The sequence below is a fragment of the Balaenoptera borealis genome (assembly GCF_965194805.1).
Source record: "Balaenoptera borealis genome assembly, chromosome: 17".
NCBI classification, from domain to species: Eukaryota; Metazoa; Chordata; class Mammalia; order Artiodactyla; family Balaenopteridae; genus Balaenoptera; species Balaenoptera borealis.
Window position 1 is genome coordinate 8,592,212 of NC_138876.1, and position 18,421 is coordinate 8,610,632.

Consider the following 18,421-nt stretch of genomic DNA (forward strand, 5'->3'; position numbering starts at 1 on the left):
AATAGCAGCAACATCCAGAGACGGCAGAGTGCAGCAGGCAGTAGGGATCCCAGCGAGCCAGGGCTGGTGGGACTGCCCTATTAGCCTTCTAACACCTCTTTGGCCTGCCCCCTCCCCAGGACCTAGTTTACAGCCATCTTTGCTGTTAGTGGAGCCAAAAAAGCTTAGAGCGGCAGGAACATTCCCCATGTGTGGTATTTTAATCTCTTAACCTCTGCATTTCCCTTGTCTTTCTTCCAAAGAGCTGTCACCGCAAGCAGCCCCATCTCCTACCACTGGAAGTAGCAGAGGGTTCAGCTAACTGCACACAAATGATGGAGTTTGTACATGTTTTCACATTGTTCAAAAAAGGCAAACTTCACTTAAGGATGTGGCACAGAAGTGGGGCAGCTGAAGGTGCTGTGAAGAGCTTTGTCTCCGCTAGAGAAGCTTGCGCATTTAGGAAGCTTGAGAAATTTTGAGAGGCTCTTATTTGCTCACTTTTGGGGCAGTGGAGCATAGTGGTTCAGAGCACGCGGTCAGGTGCCGGATTCCTACACTTAAAACCTCGCTCTAGCACTTACTAGCGAGACCTTGGGCAAGTTATTTAAACTATCTGTGCCTCAATTCCTCATCTGAAAAAGATAAATAATCATTGTACATACTCACATGTTAATACATGCATAGCATTTAGACAGTGCTTGGCACCTTGTAAAGGCAATAAATGAATCTTTATGATCTTGTAGGATGGACATGTGATATTTCCACATTCCACCTAAAATGTGAGGGTTCACACGGATTAATAATTTTTAATAGCACTGGAAAATACAAGTTTTCTCCATTGTCATTACCTCCTTGATTTTAGTACACATTACAAGGAGGGTGCGTATCCTGTTCTTGGCCCTCACTGTGGACCCAGGTGTTGTTTCCAGTACCTTGGTGCTACCGTCATCCTATGGTCCTGGCCTGTGGCATCAGGCCAGCCCCGTGCTACTCATCACTCTTGTCAGGGGGGTGGGGACTCTCGCAACCCCTCCTCCTGCTAGCAGCTTCTTTCATTCCTCCTGGAAACGGACCAAGTGCTTTATAAGATTGCAGTGCAAAATCTGGGGTGTTCCTCTCCTGTCTCTTCCACTCTAGTTAAATAAATACCAGTTGAATGAATGAATGAGTGAGTGAACCTTTCCTTATTGAATGGTTGTGGCTGTTGAATGGAGATGCTTTCATATTTCTGCCCTCTGTCAGCCCGACCGTACCTCTCCGGAGCAGGTTGCTCTGTCTTGGATTACTTAGTGGGTCTCATCCTGTTCGACGTGATACCACCTCAAGATTCCACATTCTCAGGGTCATTACCTGTCAACTTGGTCTCCATCCATACAGCGAAATGTGTGTAGATCCCAGTGTAAGAAAGACAAAATGTATCACCACATCTTTCTTCTGAGTCACCCTGGAGTCACAAAAACTCCCAGCAGGAGGAAGCACTTCTCTGATCTCTGTCCTTTTGAAAATGACTTGGGCCTGGAGAATTCACATCTAACTGCAAGGAAAAACCAATGCATTAATAACTTAATGGAGATGGAGATATAATATGTAACAAATTTTTCTTTCAGTCACGGAAGATCTTATTAGACGGAATGCCGAGCACAATGACTGCATAATTTTTTCCCTGGAGGAACTCTCCTTGCATCAGCAAGAAATAGAAAGACTAGAACATATTGACAAGTGGTGCCGGGATTTAAAAATCCTCTATCTTCAAAATAATCTCATTGGAAAAATTGGTGAGTCTTCAGGACTTTGTTCTTATGGTTTCTTTAACATTTTGAATGGGAGAATGTTGGCAAATGCAGTGTTATTCTTAGAGGAAGAAAAAGAATTACATGGAGGAATAGACACAGCCATCTCTCAGTAGCTGTGTATGGAACACTTCCCTGAACCTTTTTGTGCTTGTTCCATCTCCTTGCCCTGGGCATCTCCATCAAGGAATTGGGAGGACCAGTTGATGGCTGGGAGCACATTAGTTGATGTAGTCATTTAAAACCTGATTTTTAAAAAGTTTAAAAGAGAGGGGGATATAATCCAGGCATTTGTCATGGTTTTACAGCATCACTCTGTGAACCTGAAAGCATTATGGGAGACCTGAGTAAATCCTTGTCAGATCCCAGCCTGTGGTAACTAGGTCTGCCGTACGTATTGAGAATGTACATGTGCAAGGCATTGTGCTCAGTATTGGATATCGAGGGGGCTCCACAATTACACCCCTGCTTACTGCTCCAGTTTGGAATGAAATGAGAGGTAAAAACAGGAGTCAGGAGGATGGAGATCCAAAAATCAGCATTATAACTGATAAAAACTCTTCGGAGAATGTGGCTTAGACTTGCAGCCAAGTGGGATTCCTAATATGCCCCCAGAATTAAGCCTACCCACCACCCACTTACATGCAGAACTGGACAATGCAGGCTTCCCCTACCCACGCAGGCCCCCTGCTTTATGGCGGGAGCGGGTCGAGTCTGTGTGCCCTCTGCCGGAGGGGAGATCCCAGACCCAGGAGAGAGGGTGGGACTGGGCATGCCCATTTCCTTCTCCCAGTTCACCCATCAGGTAAGCGGGTCCTCCCCATCCAATTGCCACCCCCTCCCCCGGGAAGAATGAGTTAAGGGGACAGAGAGAAGAGAGGCCTGTGGAGACACTCTAACAGGGGATCCTGCCACATAGAAACAGGAAGAGTGACCCCCAACCCTCAGAAAAGCTACAGTGTAGTTTAGTGGTAAGAGCAGGTGCAGGCCCTAATGTCAGGTGGACCCAGGTTTGAACACTGCCTCTGCAAAAAACTAAGTCAGTCAACTTAGTCCCTCTGTGTCTTAGTCTTGCCATCTGTAAAATGGGAACAACAACATCTAACACACAGACATGGTATTAGAGCTACATGGAACGACGTGCTTAGCTTTATGCCTGCTCATGAGAAAATAGCTGCTCTGCTATTAATATCGTCACTTACCCAGGGGCCCCAGGCCAGCCCCGCGGAGGTAGAAGCAGAGGGGAGAACCAACAGAGTTGGTGGAAAAGGGATGGAGTCAGGGGTGATGAGGCAGAGTGAGTGCCAGCCCCTGTGGGTTCTGACACTAGAGCCCAGAGGTCGGATCGTAAGATTATACTTTAACTCTCCACGGTCACAGGCGGTGGTTCTCAGCAGGGCCACTTGGCAATGTCTGGAGACATATCTGGTTGTTGCTGTGTGTGTGTGTGTGTGTAAGGGGTCAGCTACTGGCAGTTAGTGTGCAGAGGCCAGAGACATGCTAACCGTCCCAGGACCTCTCCCCCGCCCCCACAAGAAAGAATTACCTGGCCCCAGATGACAGTATTGCTGAGGCTGAGAAACTCTGCTGATGTAGTTGCCTCCAGCTTAGCGGGTAATTGAAAATTGGCTCTAGGGATACAAAAGTCTAGAATTTGCATCATTTTTGAAGGTTTATTAAAATTCTTTCTATTCCTTCAGATAATTATTTTTGGCATCTTGTACTTTACCAGAAATTAGAAACTCTGGCGCATTGTTCAATTAAAAAGGCTGTTATAGAAAACCACTAGCTTTTATGCACGAGAGCATTAAAGAGTTGTCCTAATTGTGCAGCTCTAAAAGATTGCCCAAAATTTTCATCTCCGCAGCTGGGTCCATCACAATTACTAATTAGTAGCATAGTATTTCAGTCCTTTTCAGAGCTGTGAGAAAGCTTAAATTTTTGCTTCCAAAGTATTCTTAAATTAAACACGCTTTTAAATCCTAATAATGGGATCTTTTCAGTGCTACTCCACCCATAGGCATTTAGGCACTTTTTTAGCAAGTAAAACTGTTTCTCTAGGATTCAGACTCGCTCTTGGGCCATGGAGGTAGAAGTTTGCAAAACACCTGCCTTTCCTGAAGCTCTGTTCCTCACTGGGAGAGCCAGGTGGGCTGTGGGGCCAGGCTTTGCTTAGTGGGGCTCCAGGTGTCAGCTGAGGACTGTCCGGGGTCTGTGAAAGTGGGGCTCGGGCCTCACCCCAGACTTACTGGCTCAGAGCCTCTTGGGGTGGGCTCCCGGAATCTGCATTGGTAACAGCTTCCCGATGAGCCCCAAGCTGAACGCCTCAGAGCGGCTTGAACTGGGGGATGGGTTTGGTCCAGTACAAGTTTGTAGGTCTGGTTATAGAGGTTGGTGAGAACTCCTCCCAGGCTGGTTTGGCCGAGAACGCAGACTCCCTTCCTGCTGCCCAAGAAGCTCTGCATACTTTTACTTATAGAGCTTTGTTTTTTCCTGACCAGTTTGACCCATTGTTCTCAATTTAATTTAATTTAATTTAGGAAATCCTTACAAAACAAATCTTAACTTTTTTTCTACCAGATGACTCTTTTCGCATTTACAGCGTTATACATAAAACGAAAGTGGAGAAGTGGGCTGGCAATTTTAACAATAATAGCTTTATGTATTTTTGTTCAGGATAGGTACTAGACACTGTATTATAATCTTGGGCACATAGAGCTCTACAAGTCTGTGACTGTCAAATGCTCAGATATTGCCTTGAGGAACTCTTGTAAACATCAGTATTACTTAGAATAATATAATTACTGAGAGAAACTTTAGTAATTTATTCCAAAATCTTCATTTAAAAAATGAGTAAACTGAGGCTCGGAGAGGTAAACTGTTATTCTCAGGAATTCTATGGAAACAAATACATGATATTTTATAAATTTCAGGTGAAATATTAGTAGTGATAAGGGTGACGGTTCTAAATCATCATGTTTGACCGTCATAATATCCCTGAAAAATGGTCCAGAGGAAGCGTTATTTAAGTGAGCCTGCCCCAAATGCACATTTCTTAGCAGGGTTTTCTACATTCATGTCATCTTAAAAAGGACTCTTTTTTTAAAGTGTAGTGTAATGGTTTAGTGCCAAGCTCTGGAGTCAGATTTCCTGGCTGTACCACTTAACCTTGAACAAGTGGATTTATTCTCTGCACCTTGGTATTCTCATTTGCATAAGGGAGACGACAATAGTTTTAACTTCATAGGATTGTTATGAAGATTAAATGAGATAATACGCAAAATGCTTAGAAAATTGTATGGCGTGTAATAAGCACTCAGTAATGTAAGCTATGGTATTATTAACTGTTTTTAAAGGGCCCCACCCTTCAGCGATTCCTTGACTTATTTATGCTTTTGCCTTGCCTATATGGGCTTTCATATTTATTAAAAACAATAATCCTGTATCAGGATGATTTTGGCTTCACGTAAAGGAAAACAGAACTCAAGATGGCTTAGCAGGGCTTCCCTGGTGGCGCAGTGGTTGAGAATCTGCCTGCTAATGCAGGGGACACGGGTTCGAGCCCTGGTCTGGGAAGATCCCACATGCCGCGGAGCAACTAAGCCCATAAGCCACAACTACTGAGCCTGCGCGTCTGGAGCCTGTGCTCCGCAACAAGAGAGGCCGCGATAGTGAGAGGCCCGCGCATCACAATGAAGAGTGGCCCCCGCTTGCCGCAACTAGAGAAAGCCCTCGTGCAGAAACGAAGACCCAACACAGCCAAAAATAAATAAATTAAAAAAAAAAAAAAAAGATGGCTTAGCAGTGAGGAACTCTAGCATCTAACCCAACTATAAGTCTAGAGATAGGCCAGTCTCCAGGGTTGGTTGATTCCTTCTCTCTGCTCCGCCGGTCACAGTGGGCTTCATCCTACAGCTGGTTCCCTCAGGTTTGCGAGATGACTATGAGTACCAGTAAAGATAGTATTTCCTTCCTTTTTAACATCCAGCAGGAAAAAGAGACAGGAAATCCGCAAGCATGAAATACAGATCATTCTCATCTGATTGGGAGTACTTGGTGTGCATGCCCTCTCCTGCATCACACCAGGAGACTGCCACGGGCTGGTTGACTTAAGCCTGGGCTCCTGAGCTGTCACTAGCCAGGGACATGGGATTGCCAAGTGCTGGGCCAGCTTGGTTAAGCCTAACCCCCTGGAGGTGGAGCTGGGTAGAGACATGAGCAGAAATGGGTTGGTTCCATTAGGAAGGACAGAGGGAGAAATGGATGCTGCGTGGGCAACCAACAATGTCTGAAGTACAGGTACAGATCTGAAAAAGCAACATGGTTTTGACAACCATAATGATCCTTAGATTCTCGTTACCATTTTCATAATAGATTACATAAAAATGTCTTTTATCTTGAAGGTTAATTAATTCCATTCTTTGTATATTTCAGAAAATGTTAGCAAACTCAAGAAACTTGAATATTTGAATTTAGCTTTAAACAACATTGAAAAAATTGAAAATTTGGAAGGTAAGAATTTTCTTCTTATAATTTATTGTTAATTAAAATTGGACTTCAACGGTATTGCTTAAACAATAGGTAGACTTTTCAAATTAACATTTTACATAAGTCTTATGTTTGTCAATTCTTGTTGTAAAAAGTCAAATGATAACAAGATAGACAAATTCAAAAATGTAAGTCTACTTCACCCTTCGTAACCCAGTTTCCTTCCCAGAGGCAGTGGTATTAACGCTTTGGTGTATAGAAGGTAGTTTTGTTACATTTTGCTTTGTATCAGTGGGATCATACTATGAATATTGTTTTCAAAATGAATTTCTTCCATACAATTACCTTGTTCTTCTGACATCCAGGAAGGATGGGGAAGGCTGTCTAATGGAATGATTGTAGACTGAGTTATCCAACTGTTGTTCTGCAGATGGACAATTGGGTGGTTTCTACATTTTGCTGTAATAAGCATGGCTGCAATGAGCATCCTAATACGTTTCACTCTGTGTACATGTGTAAATATTTTTCTAGGATAGATACTTAGAAATGGAATTCCTGGGTTTAAATACGCATATTTTGGAAAATATTGCCAATTTGTTCTCCAAAAGGGTTGTATTGATATACACCTGTACCTATGGTCCACGTGAATACCCATTTTCCCCCAACTTCACTAGTGCTTTTTTATAAGCAATTGTTTTCTAAAGATTAGAAGACATTGTTCTCTAGTAATTTTTAAAATTTGCACCTCACTTATTATTATTGATCTTCCATATAACCTTTCAGATGTTTATTGAATATTTATATTTTTTCTTATGTGAATAACTACTTCATATCTTTTGGCCATTTTTCTACTGATTTTTCTTCATGTGCTCTTATGCATTCCAGATATTAATACCTTGTTATATATGTTATAAATCTTTTCTCTTGAGTGTACTACTTTTATTTCAGTCATGATGCTGGTATTGTTCAGAAGTCTTCTGAAATGAATATACTCCAATTTATCAGTCTTTTTCTTTATGGATTCTTTATGGTTTCTGGATACAAATATAGTCCATATAAGTTCTAATTTTAATAATTTTATTCTTTACATTTAGTCTCTCTAATGTGCTTCAAATTTAACATGTAAATGTTTCTGAATGGAAATATTTGGACAATTTAGTATTTTGAAAATTGAAATATAATTTACGTATTTTAAATTTACATACACGATTTTAAAATACACGATTCACAGGTTTTTAGTATATTTGCAAGGTTGTGCATCCATCATCACTATTTAATTCCAGAACATTTTCGTCACCTCAAAAGAAACCCCCATATCCATTAGCATTCATTCCCCGTTCACCTCCTACCCTAGCCCCTAACAACCCCTAATCTACTTTCTGTCTCCACAAATTTTCCCATTCTGAACATGTAACATAGGTGGAATCAAACAGTACATGGTCTTCTGTTCTGACTTCTTAGTCTAATGTGTTCAGGGTTCATCCATGTTGTAGGATGTGTCAGTACTTAATCCTTTTTAGGGTTGAATAATATTCCATCGTATGGATACACCTCATTTTGTTTATTCATTCATTAGTTGATGGGTATTTGAGTTATGTCCACTTTTTGGTTACTATGAGTGAAGCTGCTATGAACATTAATGTACAAGTTTTTGCATAAACATCTGTTTTCAGTTAATTTAGTGTACCTAGGGATGGAATTGCTGGGTCATATGATAACTGTACGTTTCACTGTTTTCAGGAACTGCCAAACTGTTTTCCAAAGCAGCTGCACCATTTTACATTCCCACCAGCAGTTTATGAGGGCTCCCGTTTCTCCACATCCCTGCCAACACTTGTCATTTTCAGTTTTCATTTATTTATTTATTTATTTATTTTTTATAGTAGCCATTCTGTAGTGAGTGTGAAGTGGTATATCATTGTGGTCCTGATTTGCATTCACCTAATGACTAATAAGTTTGGGCATTTTTTTATGTGCTTATTGGCCATTTGTATATCTTCTTTGGAGAAATCTTCTTTATTCAAAATCTTTGCCCATTTTCTAACTAGGTTATTTGTTGTTTGACTGCTGAACTGTAAGACTTATTTCTTTATTTTGAACGCTAGAATCCGATCAGATAAATGATTTATAGATGTATTCTCCCATTTTGTGGGTTTTCTTGTCAACTTCCTTGTTGGTGTCCTTTAGAGCACAATTGTTCTTTTTTCTTAAACAGCTTTATTGAGGTATAATTGATGTACAAAAACCTGCACATATTGAATATATATAATTTGTTGAGTTTGGACATATGCACACATGTGTGAAACCATCACCACGATTAAGGTAACAGGCATATCCATCACCTGTTTTCTCCGATCTCCCCTAGAACTTCTTTTAAGCGGTTGTACTAGATTGATCTTCCATGTCTCTTGACCTGTATTCCTTATTTAAACCTCTTTGTCTTGTTATTCTGGGAGGTTTCCTGTTTTACTTTGCAGGCTTCTATTTTGTGCTGTTATTTTTTTTCGAAATGTCTAATAATACTTGGTGTCTGTTGATAACCACAAAGAATTTGGTTGATTAGGTGGCTGTGTGGGCTTATTCTGCAGTTGTGAGGTGGTGTTTCCACATCCAGCTTCTGGCCTGGCTGGCAGGGCCACTGTGGGCTCTGTGTGGGTGGGTAGGGGCTTGGGACAGAGGCAGGCAAGCTCCTCTCCCCACCCCACTCCCATCTTCCAAGAGCTAAAATTAGGAGGACATTATGTAAGTCCTGTTGGATTTTAGCCTATTTGTCTTCTAGTGTAGACATCGGTATTTCAGGGGCCATCAAGGTCATATATCAATAAAGACATAAATATTCATCATACATTTTTAATGTTCATCCTCAAAACCTGAAATGTCATCACTGTCAAAGCCCCCAAACCATCATCAGTGCTGGAACTGAGACGGTTCTTTCCATCATTGGCATTTTTCTGCATTAGAAATGGAACCTTTGCTCTTTCCCAGCTACCCCTCTCCAGCCCTGTTACCATATCCACATGTGAACAAATGAAATAACAAAATTTGCGCTAGCACTTCCCTGGTGGCACAGTGGTTAAGAATCCGCCCGCCAATGCAGGGGACACGGGTTCGAGCCCTGGTCCGGGAAGATCCCACATGCCGCGGAGCAACTAAGCCCGTGCGCCACAACTACTGAGCCTGCGCTCTAGAGCCCGCGAGCCACAACTGCTGAGCCCACATGCCACAACTACTGAAGCCCACGCGCCTAGAGCCCGTGCTCGGCAACAAGAGGAGGCACTGCAAAGAGAAGCCTGCGCACCGCAGGGAAGACCCAACGCAGCCAAAAATAAATAAATTAAAAAAAAAAAACCTTAAAAAAATGCTCTATATCTATGTTTTGTAGTAGTGAAATGTCTATCTATAATGTCAGAGAAATAATTAAAACTCTCATTCTCAGTTGGCTTGTTATTTTCATTAAGAAAGTAGTATCTGAAAGGATGTGGAGAGTTCTGTTTTTGCGGTCTGTGTCGGCCACCAACCACTAGAGGGCAGTATTGTCACTATTGTCTTTTTGAGCTTTGAGAACTTGGTCCACAGTGGACACTTCTCCCTTTTGGTCCTCTGCCTTCCAGCTCTAATACGGATGCACCGGGCTCAGGGTCGTTTGAGGATATGTTTGGGGAGATGGGCAGTAGGGAGGGATGGGTGTCTTATCTTTTGGCAAATATGCACTTGTTGTTTAATTTTAAATGTTTGAGGAAGAGAGGAGGAGGTTGGATATATATATACTCAACTCACCTACTTGAGTAAATCTCAGTATAATTTTAAACATAAGTCGGATTTTTCTTTGTTTGTTTTGCTGCATGGCAAAACATAACTGTATCCTTTTTTTTCTTTTTTCCTTGTTGTGGATTCACCAAGATAGAATAAATAAAGTGCCTGTTTTTTTCCATCCCGCCCCTCCTCTCCCACCCTTAAAACCTGGAAGGAGAGATGGGGTTTCTATTAGTGTCAGCTCTCCCTCTTGGGAGATCAGCATGTTGGTTTCAGTGACCTTTAGACCCCTGTGGACCACTGAGCTGGATCTTCACAGAACAGGGGCTGGAGGGTGGGACTCAGTTGAAGGAGGGAGGTTTTCTCAAGCCTGTCTAGTTCAGCAAGAATTGTTCTTTCAAATGGCAGATGTGGTTTAATTTCTTATGTGTAGGCCTAGTAGAAGAAAACTTAAGATTCATCTCTTTGAAAAATGTAATGAACATTTGGAGGGTTCTGCATCTACAAGATTACAGCAAAATCCAAAAATTATATGAATTTTTGAGCTTGTTGGAGTCTTTCAAATGTCAGTCTTTTCTCATATGGAAGAAAAACATAATTAAAATACCTCTCAGAGTCTCCCAAAGTCAACTTAAGAAATACCAGGTAACCTGTATCTTAAGTCAGACTACCCCAAATATATCTTTACACTTCATAAAATCCATCTAACATCTTTTTTTTTGCCAATGTAAAACAGACATACAGGCACAGAGATATAAACTTAATTATATTTATATGTCTAGTTTCATATTCATTCTTCATATACTGGCTGAGTTCACATCACTATGATTTAATGACTGAATTATCAAATATGTTGATGTGCTTTAAATAACTCCTTATTGTTTGGTGCTTGAAGTGTTTTTAATTATGTTTGCTCTTGTGAATAGAACTGTTCTGAACAGCTTTGTACAAATTACCTGTTTCCAGTTGAGGTATTTGATTGGGACCTTTTCCTCCCCAATGAAATTCTGGATCAAGAGAAAAAAAAAAAAGCCACTTAAGAGCCTATTTTGTGTATTGACAAATTGAATGCTGAAAAATATATATATATATTTTTAATCTCATAACCTTTCCAACATACTTAAAATTTTTTTTTGAAGATACGAAGTTACTGAATTTCCTTCACCTATGTAGCTGGGTCTGGAATATTATAAAAGTATTTATTTGTTCTTGTGCATTTTGGTTATTCGTCTTTTTAATAATTCATATTTTACCATAGTAACGCAGTAGACAGTTTCAAAAGTCAAAGCGATATCTATACTCGTGTTGAAAAACAGACCTGTTGTCAACGCCCCCAGACCCCCTAAGCCCTGCTCCCTAGAGGCGACCGCTATCCACTCCCCTTCATTCTTCTGCTGCATGTTTCCAAGTAACCTGCTTATACCAGGCGTCCTCTACTCTTTCTCATTTTAGGCATCGTCTATTGACCTCCTACGTGGCAGGTGCAGATTTTGTTCTCACTCGCTGCCCCCGAGGTTCTTTATCCCTGTCTATCCGCCTTGCTTATGTTTTCGTATCACATAACGGGATATCGTAACGAGACACGGGATATCGGCCCATCTATGGTGACTGGTGTTTTGAATGAACACTTTGTTGGGCGGAGTGGTCACGCGCACGTGCCTACTGACCCACATCTAACCTCTGGCCTTTCTTGCTCCCCCTTTCTCCTCCCACCAGAGGATGGCTGGTCTGGCTCTCTCCATCCATGTAGGAATTGCAGGCCTCAGCCCACCCCTCACACAAGTATGACTACAACAGCTTGTGCTTAGAGACCCAACATTGTGTCTCACAGAGCTTTAGCTTGAGGGTTTTGCGGTGATGGTGATGGTCATGGTCATGATGATACGTTAGTAATAAACAGCTGACATCGGCAAAGAGAACTTCTAGTGGACATGTTCAGAGACGCTTTTCAGTTGGGCACACCTGGGATTCGGTTCCTGTCCCCACTTTGTAGCTTTGTTGAACTTTGTTCATTTCTTAGCTTATTTGCCTTACAGTTGCAGTTATCTATTGCAGCGGAAAAAAAACCATGCCAGGACTTAGTGCCCTGAAACAGCTTTCTTTCGCCACCCAGTTTTGTGGGTGAGGAATTCAGCAAGAGTTTGGCTGGGACGTTCCTCTCTGACCCAGGACATTAGGCTTCCTTACTGCCTTCTCAGCCAGCTTGAGCTCTGACACCCCCTCTGCGCGGCCCGTCCATGGCTCAAGCTCCTTGCCCTGCTTGGTCTGCATGCCCAACCCTAGGTTGTCCCCTCCGTGGATGCCTTGTTCCCCTGGCTTACGCTCCCAATGCCCACGCTAGCCCTCGTTAGGATACCCTCCTCGCCCTCCTCAAGCTCTGACACCTTGCTTCTGGTGCTCCTCCCCTGCGGACCCCTCTTCACCCTACTTGGTCTCTGATGCCTCTTGCTGGGTGTCGTGTGAGGACACCCTCTCTACCTTCCCTGGGCTCTGATTCCTCGAGTCAGGCTGCCCTTCCTTGTTGATACCATCCTGTCTGCACTGACACCCCATGGTTGGCTGTCTTTGGCGTGGATGCTCTTTTCATCCTGCCCAGGTTCCTACCCACCATCCCGCTCTGCAGGGATGCCTTCCTCACTGGGTTTGGACTCCTGCACTCGTGCCAGACCACCTGCACCCGGGATGACCCTCACTGCTGGGGCTGCGGCTTCCAGCACAGCGCAGCTCTCTGCACACCGTCCTCACCCTGTTTGGGCTCCACCACTCCGCTCTGGACCAACGTAGCTATCGCTCGCCTCTCTACTCCTTCTTTACCCTGCCTCCCCTGATGGCTTTAGGAATTAGTTGTTCTGAAAGGAAGGGAAGAGAAGGAAAGGGAAGGGAAAGGAAAGAGCGGGGAAGAGGAGGAGCCACCTTGACAGACCTTTTCTTCCTCTCTCCCTTCCTTGTGTCCATCTTTCTTTCCTTCCTTCCTTCCTATGTTCTCAAAATAGGGAGACGAGTTAGGAGATACACCATACTGCCTGCAAAGGGTGACAAGAACCTGAACTGGAATATTGGTAGTAGGATTATAGTGGACAAGAAGTACGTAAAAAGAATTCAGGACTTAAGATCTGCGTGGCTTGATGACTGGTGATGTGAAGGGGCTAAGAGGATAGTTGAGGTTAACTTCCTAGTTAACCCTGATTGACTCTTGGTGTCGAATCACATCTGATACCAAAATGGTGAAGACATCGGTAGAGTTTAGACATAAAGAAGGCAGAAAAGCTGTCTTGAGGAGTAGAGAGTGAGAGTAGGAGTAGAGAGTGAGAGTGAGTGAGGAGTAGAGAGTGGAGACTTCAGTTTGGACATGAGGAATGTGATATGTCTTGCAGGCATGTAGAAACAGGAGTGTGATATTGAGTTGGATGGTCAGACATGGGGTTATTGTTTGGGAGTCATCAGAATCTGGGGTTAGTGAAACCAGTGAACATGACTACTGTCATCAAGACCATAAGGAGAGGGAATATTGGGTCAAGGATGGAAATCTCCATCACCACTGATGGAGTGGAAAAGTCTGTAAAAGAGATCAAGAGGAATAGACTACATTATAAAGGAGAACAAGGAAAGAGTAGCATCACTGTTTCAAGACAGTTGAGAGATTTAAGAGACAATCCATGGTCGATTGTGCCACATGCAGCAGACTCTTCTAGTGACATAGTGCATTGAAGAGGCTCCGTTAGATTTGTCAACATGATGCAGTCACGCCAGATAGTGGCCAAATCTAAATGTGAACAGCCCAGAGCTTATGGATACGGGCAGGAAGATGATTTCCTTTGGCTGGAGGGACTAAGGGGTTGAAAGTAAGGGGAAACACAGATAGAAAAGTGAGTCAAGACTAAGCCTTTTTGAGGTTTCTGAAAAACCACTTCTTGGTAAGCAGTGCAATTAATCAACAGACTTAAAATATTGGAACTGTTATTTCTATGATGTGTTATTGTACACATTTTACTGCCTGTGTGATTTTTCTGGCTTTGTTTTCTTTTCATTTCTCTCAGCAGGATGTGAAGGGCTGACAAAGCTTGACCTGACGGTAAATTTCATTGGAGAGCTGAGCAGCGTGAAAACCCTTCAACACAACATCCACCTGAAGGAGCTCTTCCTCATGGGAAACCCCTGCGCTGACTTTGACGGCTACAGACAGTTCGTGGTGGCCACTCTTCAACAACTAAAGGTATGCTTTTTTTTCAGTGATACAAAATTCTCAGAAAAATGAAAACAAGCAACTACAATGATTCCTGATTTATTCACAGCATTTTCAGAGAATGTGTTGTTTTAGAGGATGGAATATTCCAGAAAATCAAAACCAAGTCTTTGGCTCACTGATCCTTTAAAGTTGTTTTAATATTATAGCTTTAATAAACCTTTGAAAAATAAATTGCATGCTCTTCTCCTTTCTCATTCAGAACACACACAGTTTAATTGAACTTTCTTGGTGAGTTCAAGTCATTGTTACAAAGAGCGTTCCTTATTACTAGTAGCAAACCAAAAGTTTAGGGCTTTTGAGGTGGCAACAGCTATATACCTTTGTATTTCATAGTCTTAAACTACTGTGCTTTTTAAAGTATTATTTCTCACAATTGCTTTCTATTAATTCATTCGCTATGTTAGTAATTCTCAAACTCTGGTATGCTTTGGAGTACTTAGATGGGGTTCGCTGGGCCCCTCCCCCAGAGTTTCTGATTCAGTAGGTCTGATGGGCACCCAAGAATTTGTATTTCTAACAGGCTTTCAGGTGCTGCTGATGCTACCGTCCAGGGACCTCATTTGAGAGCCACTGCTCTGTGTGTTAATTTCTTATGCCAAATCTCCCCATATTCGATACTTTTGGTACTGGGAAACAACATATGGTTTCTAGAGAAATCATACACCTGAGAATATTTAAGTAGTAATATTAATGTCCATGTAATTCCAAGAGTTCCTGACCTGCATGTGTTGGTTTGAAACCTTGGGGGCTTCCCAGGTGAAATCTGAAACTGGCCCCCATGCACGGAGGGCAAGGAGAGACCAAAGAAAGAGGCAGGACTCCAGATGGGTAGGTGGCAGGTTTAATAAACAAGGAAACCTACTTACCAAGCTTGTTCTGGGCAACAGGACGAGTAGATCTCTGCGCCTGCCCGCCATAATCTTACAAGTTTATAGAGAGGCCTTAACTGGGTTCAGTCACATACACCGTCCAGAGGGTCTCAACAAAGCCTTACTGTCTCAAGGCTGCACCCTTGGAACAGCTCCTAGTGTGGGAGCAGCGGGCAGAAGGTACATTCCAAGGACAGGGGAGGGGCTGAGCAGCCTGTGACTGCCCAGGTCCAGCTCGCAGGCCATCCAGCGGTCACGTCCTCTTGGTGTCCCTCCAGCAGCAGGGACAGCATTTTGCTTCTGCAGAGAGAATGTGTGGAGGCCCTGGCTTTCTAGCAGTCCTTTTCCTCTATCCTCAGAGGACATTTGTTTTTAGGCTGCCGTGTTCTGTGTAGTCAAAATAGCTGGATTGTTAGAACACATTTCTTCTAATGTAAAATTTCTTTGATTAAGAGAATGAGTGCTTCAGGTAATTGAATCTAGAATATATATGTAGAATGAGTGATGAAGTAGATCAAACATAACCCAGGCTGATCATCATTGTACAATGACTTCCTAAAAAAATGAACTGATGAGAGCCAGAATTTCAGAGAAAATGGGTGCTGTGAACCATCTCCCTGGAAGGGTGCAGAGATTGTCATCACAGCTGGGCCCCCTGTCAACTCTGCAGTGCTTGGGCTAGGGGTGTGTGAGAGCCATCAGACAGGTGCCCGAAGCACGGGCCAGGGTTGTTCCAGGTGCTTTGGACACAGCATCTCTGATACTCCCGGACTCTCGCAGGGAGATGATTAGGTGCATTCTGAGATGAGGGAGCCAGGCCTTGGAGAGCTGATGCTCCTTGTTTAAGGTGACACACCTGGCAAGTGACCCTGGTGGGATTTGAACCTAATAGCCCACCATTCACACCATAACCACACTCACTGCTTCTGTCTGGGTTAATGTACAGGCTTCAGGTCCAGTCTTTCCTTTCAGAAAGACTGTTCTGAATAAGCTGTTACAACAGGCAACAGCCTCCCTTTGAAATATAGTATTCATAAATGTGTTTACTAGTATTTAAAAACAGCTTGATAAATTTTAGAGTCTTAGTTACCATTCCATTGAAAGTTTGTGATCTACTTGAAAGGAGTTGCATTAACGGATGTATTATTTTCCTAGGGCTGACATAACTAAGTTCTGCAAACGGGGTGGCTTGAACATCAGGAATTTATCTCATTGTTCTGGACACTAGAAGTTCTAGATCAAGGTGTGGGTTGGTTGCTTCTGAGTCTGTGAGGCAGCATCTGTTCCATGCCTTTCTCCCAGCTTCTGGTGGGTACTGGCAAGCTTTGACTTTCCTTGGCTTGTGGAAGCGTCACTCCCATCTTTTTTTAAGGACACCAGTCATTTGAATTAGGGGCCCACCCTACTGCAGAATAATCTCATCTTAACTGATTACATCTGCAGGGACCCTATTTCCAAATAAGGTCACATTCTGAGGTACTGGGGGTTAGGACTTCAACATAACTTTTTTTGGGGGGAAACACAATTTAACTCATAACAACAGAGTAGTTATTTAGACAGACACGCACAAGAGGTGTGAGGAGATTCAGCCCTTTTCAAGTATCCTCTTCCTAGTGTCTGAGCCACTCCAGGTGGTAAGTAGGCACTGTAGCCTAGTGGGAAAAGTTTTGTAGCAGACAAACGAGGATAGGACTCATGTCTCTGCTACCCGTGAGTTGCATGCCTCATTTTTCTCATTTATAATGGATTAATAATTCCTACTTTAAAGAAGTTCTCTGAGGCCCTCAATAAATCTTAGTTTCTCTCTCTCTTCTTTGCTGAAGCACACGCGCAATTATTATTATCAAGAGACGTAGACACTCTGCCTCTGTGTTGCAAGAACTCTAAGTGAATAAAGATCAAGGAATACTGCAATGCACAGCCTAAAACTTAATCTCTCAGTTCATCAGGACTTCTGAATTCAGCTGTGATTTTGGACTGAAGAAAACTTAGGCCAATTTTGAAAACTACCTAACAAAAGTCTTCAAAAACCTGAGATCCAATAAGAAGGCCCCGAGAACAGGTGCTGGCATACATGTGACACCATCTCAAATTTGTCATCAGTTCCCAGTATGAGGTCTTCTGCTTCCTGCCTGTATTGGTGACAAGGGGTTTATTGGTCATAATCTTTTAGAAACAGTAGGTCTAAATTATATCAATGTTTATTTAACCCAAGTATAAGGAAATATATATATATTATATATAATAATATATATGTATATATATATAAAGTTAATACTTAAATCCTTACATCCCAGATACAGGTAAGAGAATATATCACCTTCTTCACAATGTTCATCAAAATTCCAGTGAAAGAAATTATATTTATCCAGAATTTTCCAAATTGTTTAGATCTTTTTTTTTTTTTTTTTGGCCGCTCTGTGCAGCATGTGGGATCTTAGTTCCTTGACCAGGGATCGAACCTGCGCCCCCTGCAGTGGAAGTTCAGAGTCTTAACCACAGTCCCAGAATTGCTTAGATCTTAACCCTAGCTTAAAGTAGGTTAATTACCAAAAAAAAAAAAAAAAAAGCTAAGTACTTAGACCACAATTACTTATCACCTTAAATAATAGGTTTTATTGAATTGGATTTTATCATTATGGCCTCACCTTTCACTGAAGGATGTTAGAAGAGACAGCTTTGTGAAGACTGTTATGTATGGACATGTTGCTACAGAAACAATGCGTGACATCTCTCAAGATCTCCACTAAGAAACTCTACTTTAGAAATGTGTTTTAGAACTAAGTATTAGAGAGAAGCTAGAAACGAGTATATTTTCTCAGTAAAGAAAGCAAAAATCGCTTCATCGATGATGTTTTTCTGTGTTGCTTTGGCTGCCAGCAAGCTCAGAGCCAATTCTGCCGCCCATCTACAGCAGCCATATGAGTTCTTATGACCAAAACCTACTTTAAATTATGTCTTTTCCAAATAGCGACATTATAATTTTGATTTTTAATTAACTGCTCCTGATAATTTTTATTTTTTTATTATTTTTTAATTTATTTATTTTATTATTTTATTTTATTTATTTTTTTGGCTGCGTTGGGTCTTTGTTGCTGCACGCAGGCTTTTCTCTAGCTGCGGCGAGTGGAGGCTACTCTTCGTTGCGGTGTGCAGGCTTCTCATTGCAGTGGCTTCTCATGTTGCGGGGCACGGGCTCTAGGTGCATGGGCTTCAGTAGTTGTGGCGCGTGGGCTTCAGTAGTTGTGGCTCGTGGGCTCTAGAGCGCAGGCTCAGTAGTTGTGGCACACGGG

General features: G+C 42.4%; 1 protein-coding gene across 4 annotated transcripts in view; it reads left to right on the forward strand.

Moving 5' to 3' along the window:
• Nucleotides 1-18,421, forward strand: part of DNAAF11 (dynein axonemal assembly factor 11) — an 85,054-nt gene that overhangs the window by 21,360 nt on the left and 45,273 nt on the right. For 2 of the 4 annotated variants that reach the window (XM_082363774.1, XM_082363771.1), the window contains exons 2-4: nt 1,590-1,757; nt 6,207-6,284; nt 14,051-14,226. In XM_082363774.1, the coding sequence (XP_082219900.1) occupies nt 14,158-14,226 (69 nt within the window). In that variant the 5' untranslated portion in view covers nt 1,590-1,757; nt 6,207-6,284; nt 14,051-14,157. Of the gene's footprint in view, nt 1-1,589; nt 1,758-6,206; nt 6,285-11,479; nt 11,495-14,050; nt 14,227-18,421 lie in introns of those variants that run through there. The other 2 variants (XM_082363772.1, XM_082363773.1) reach the window with 2 other exon arrangements.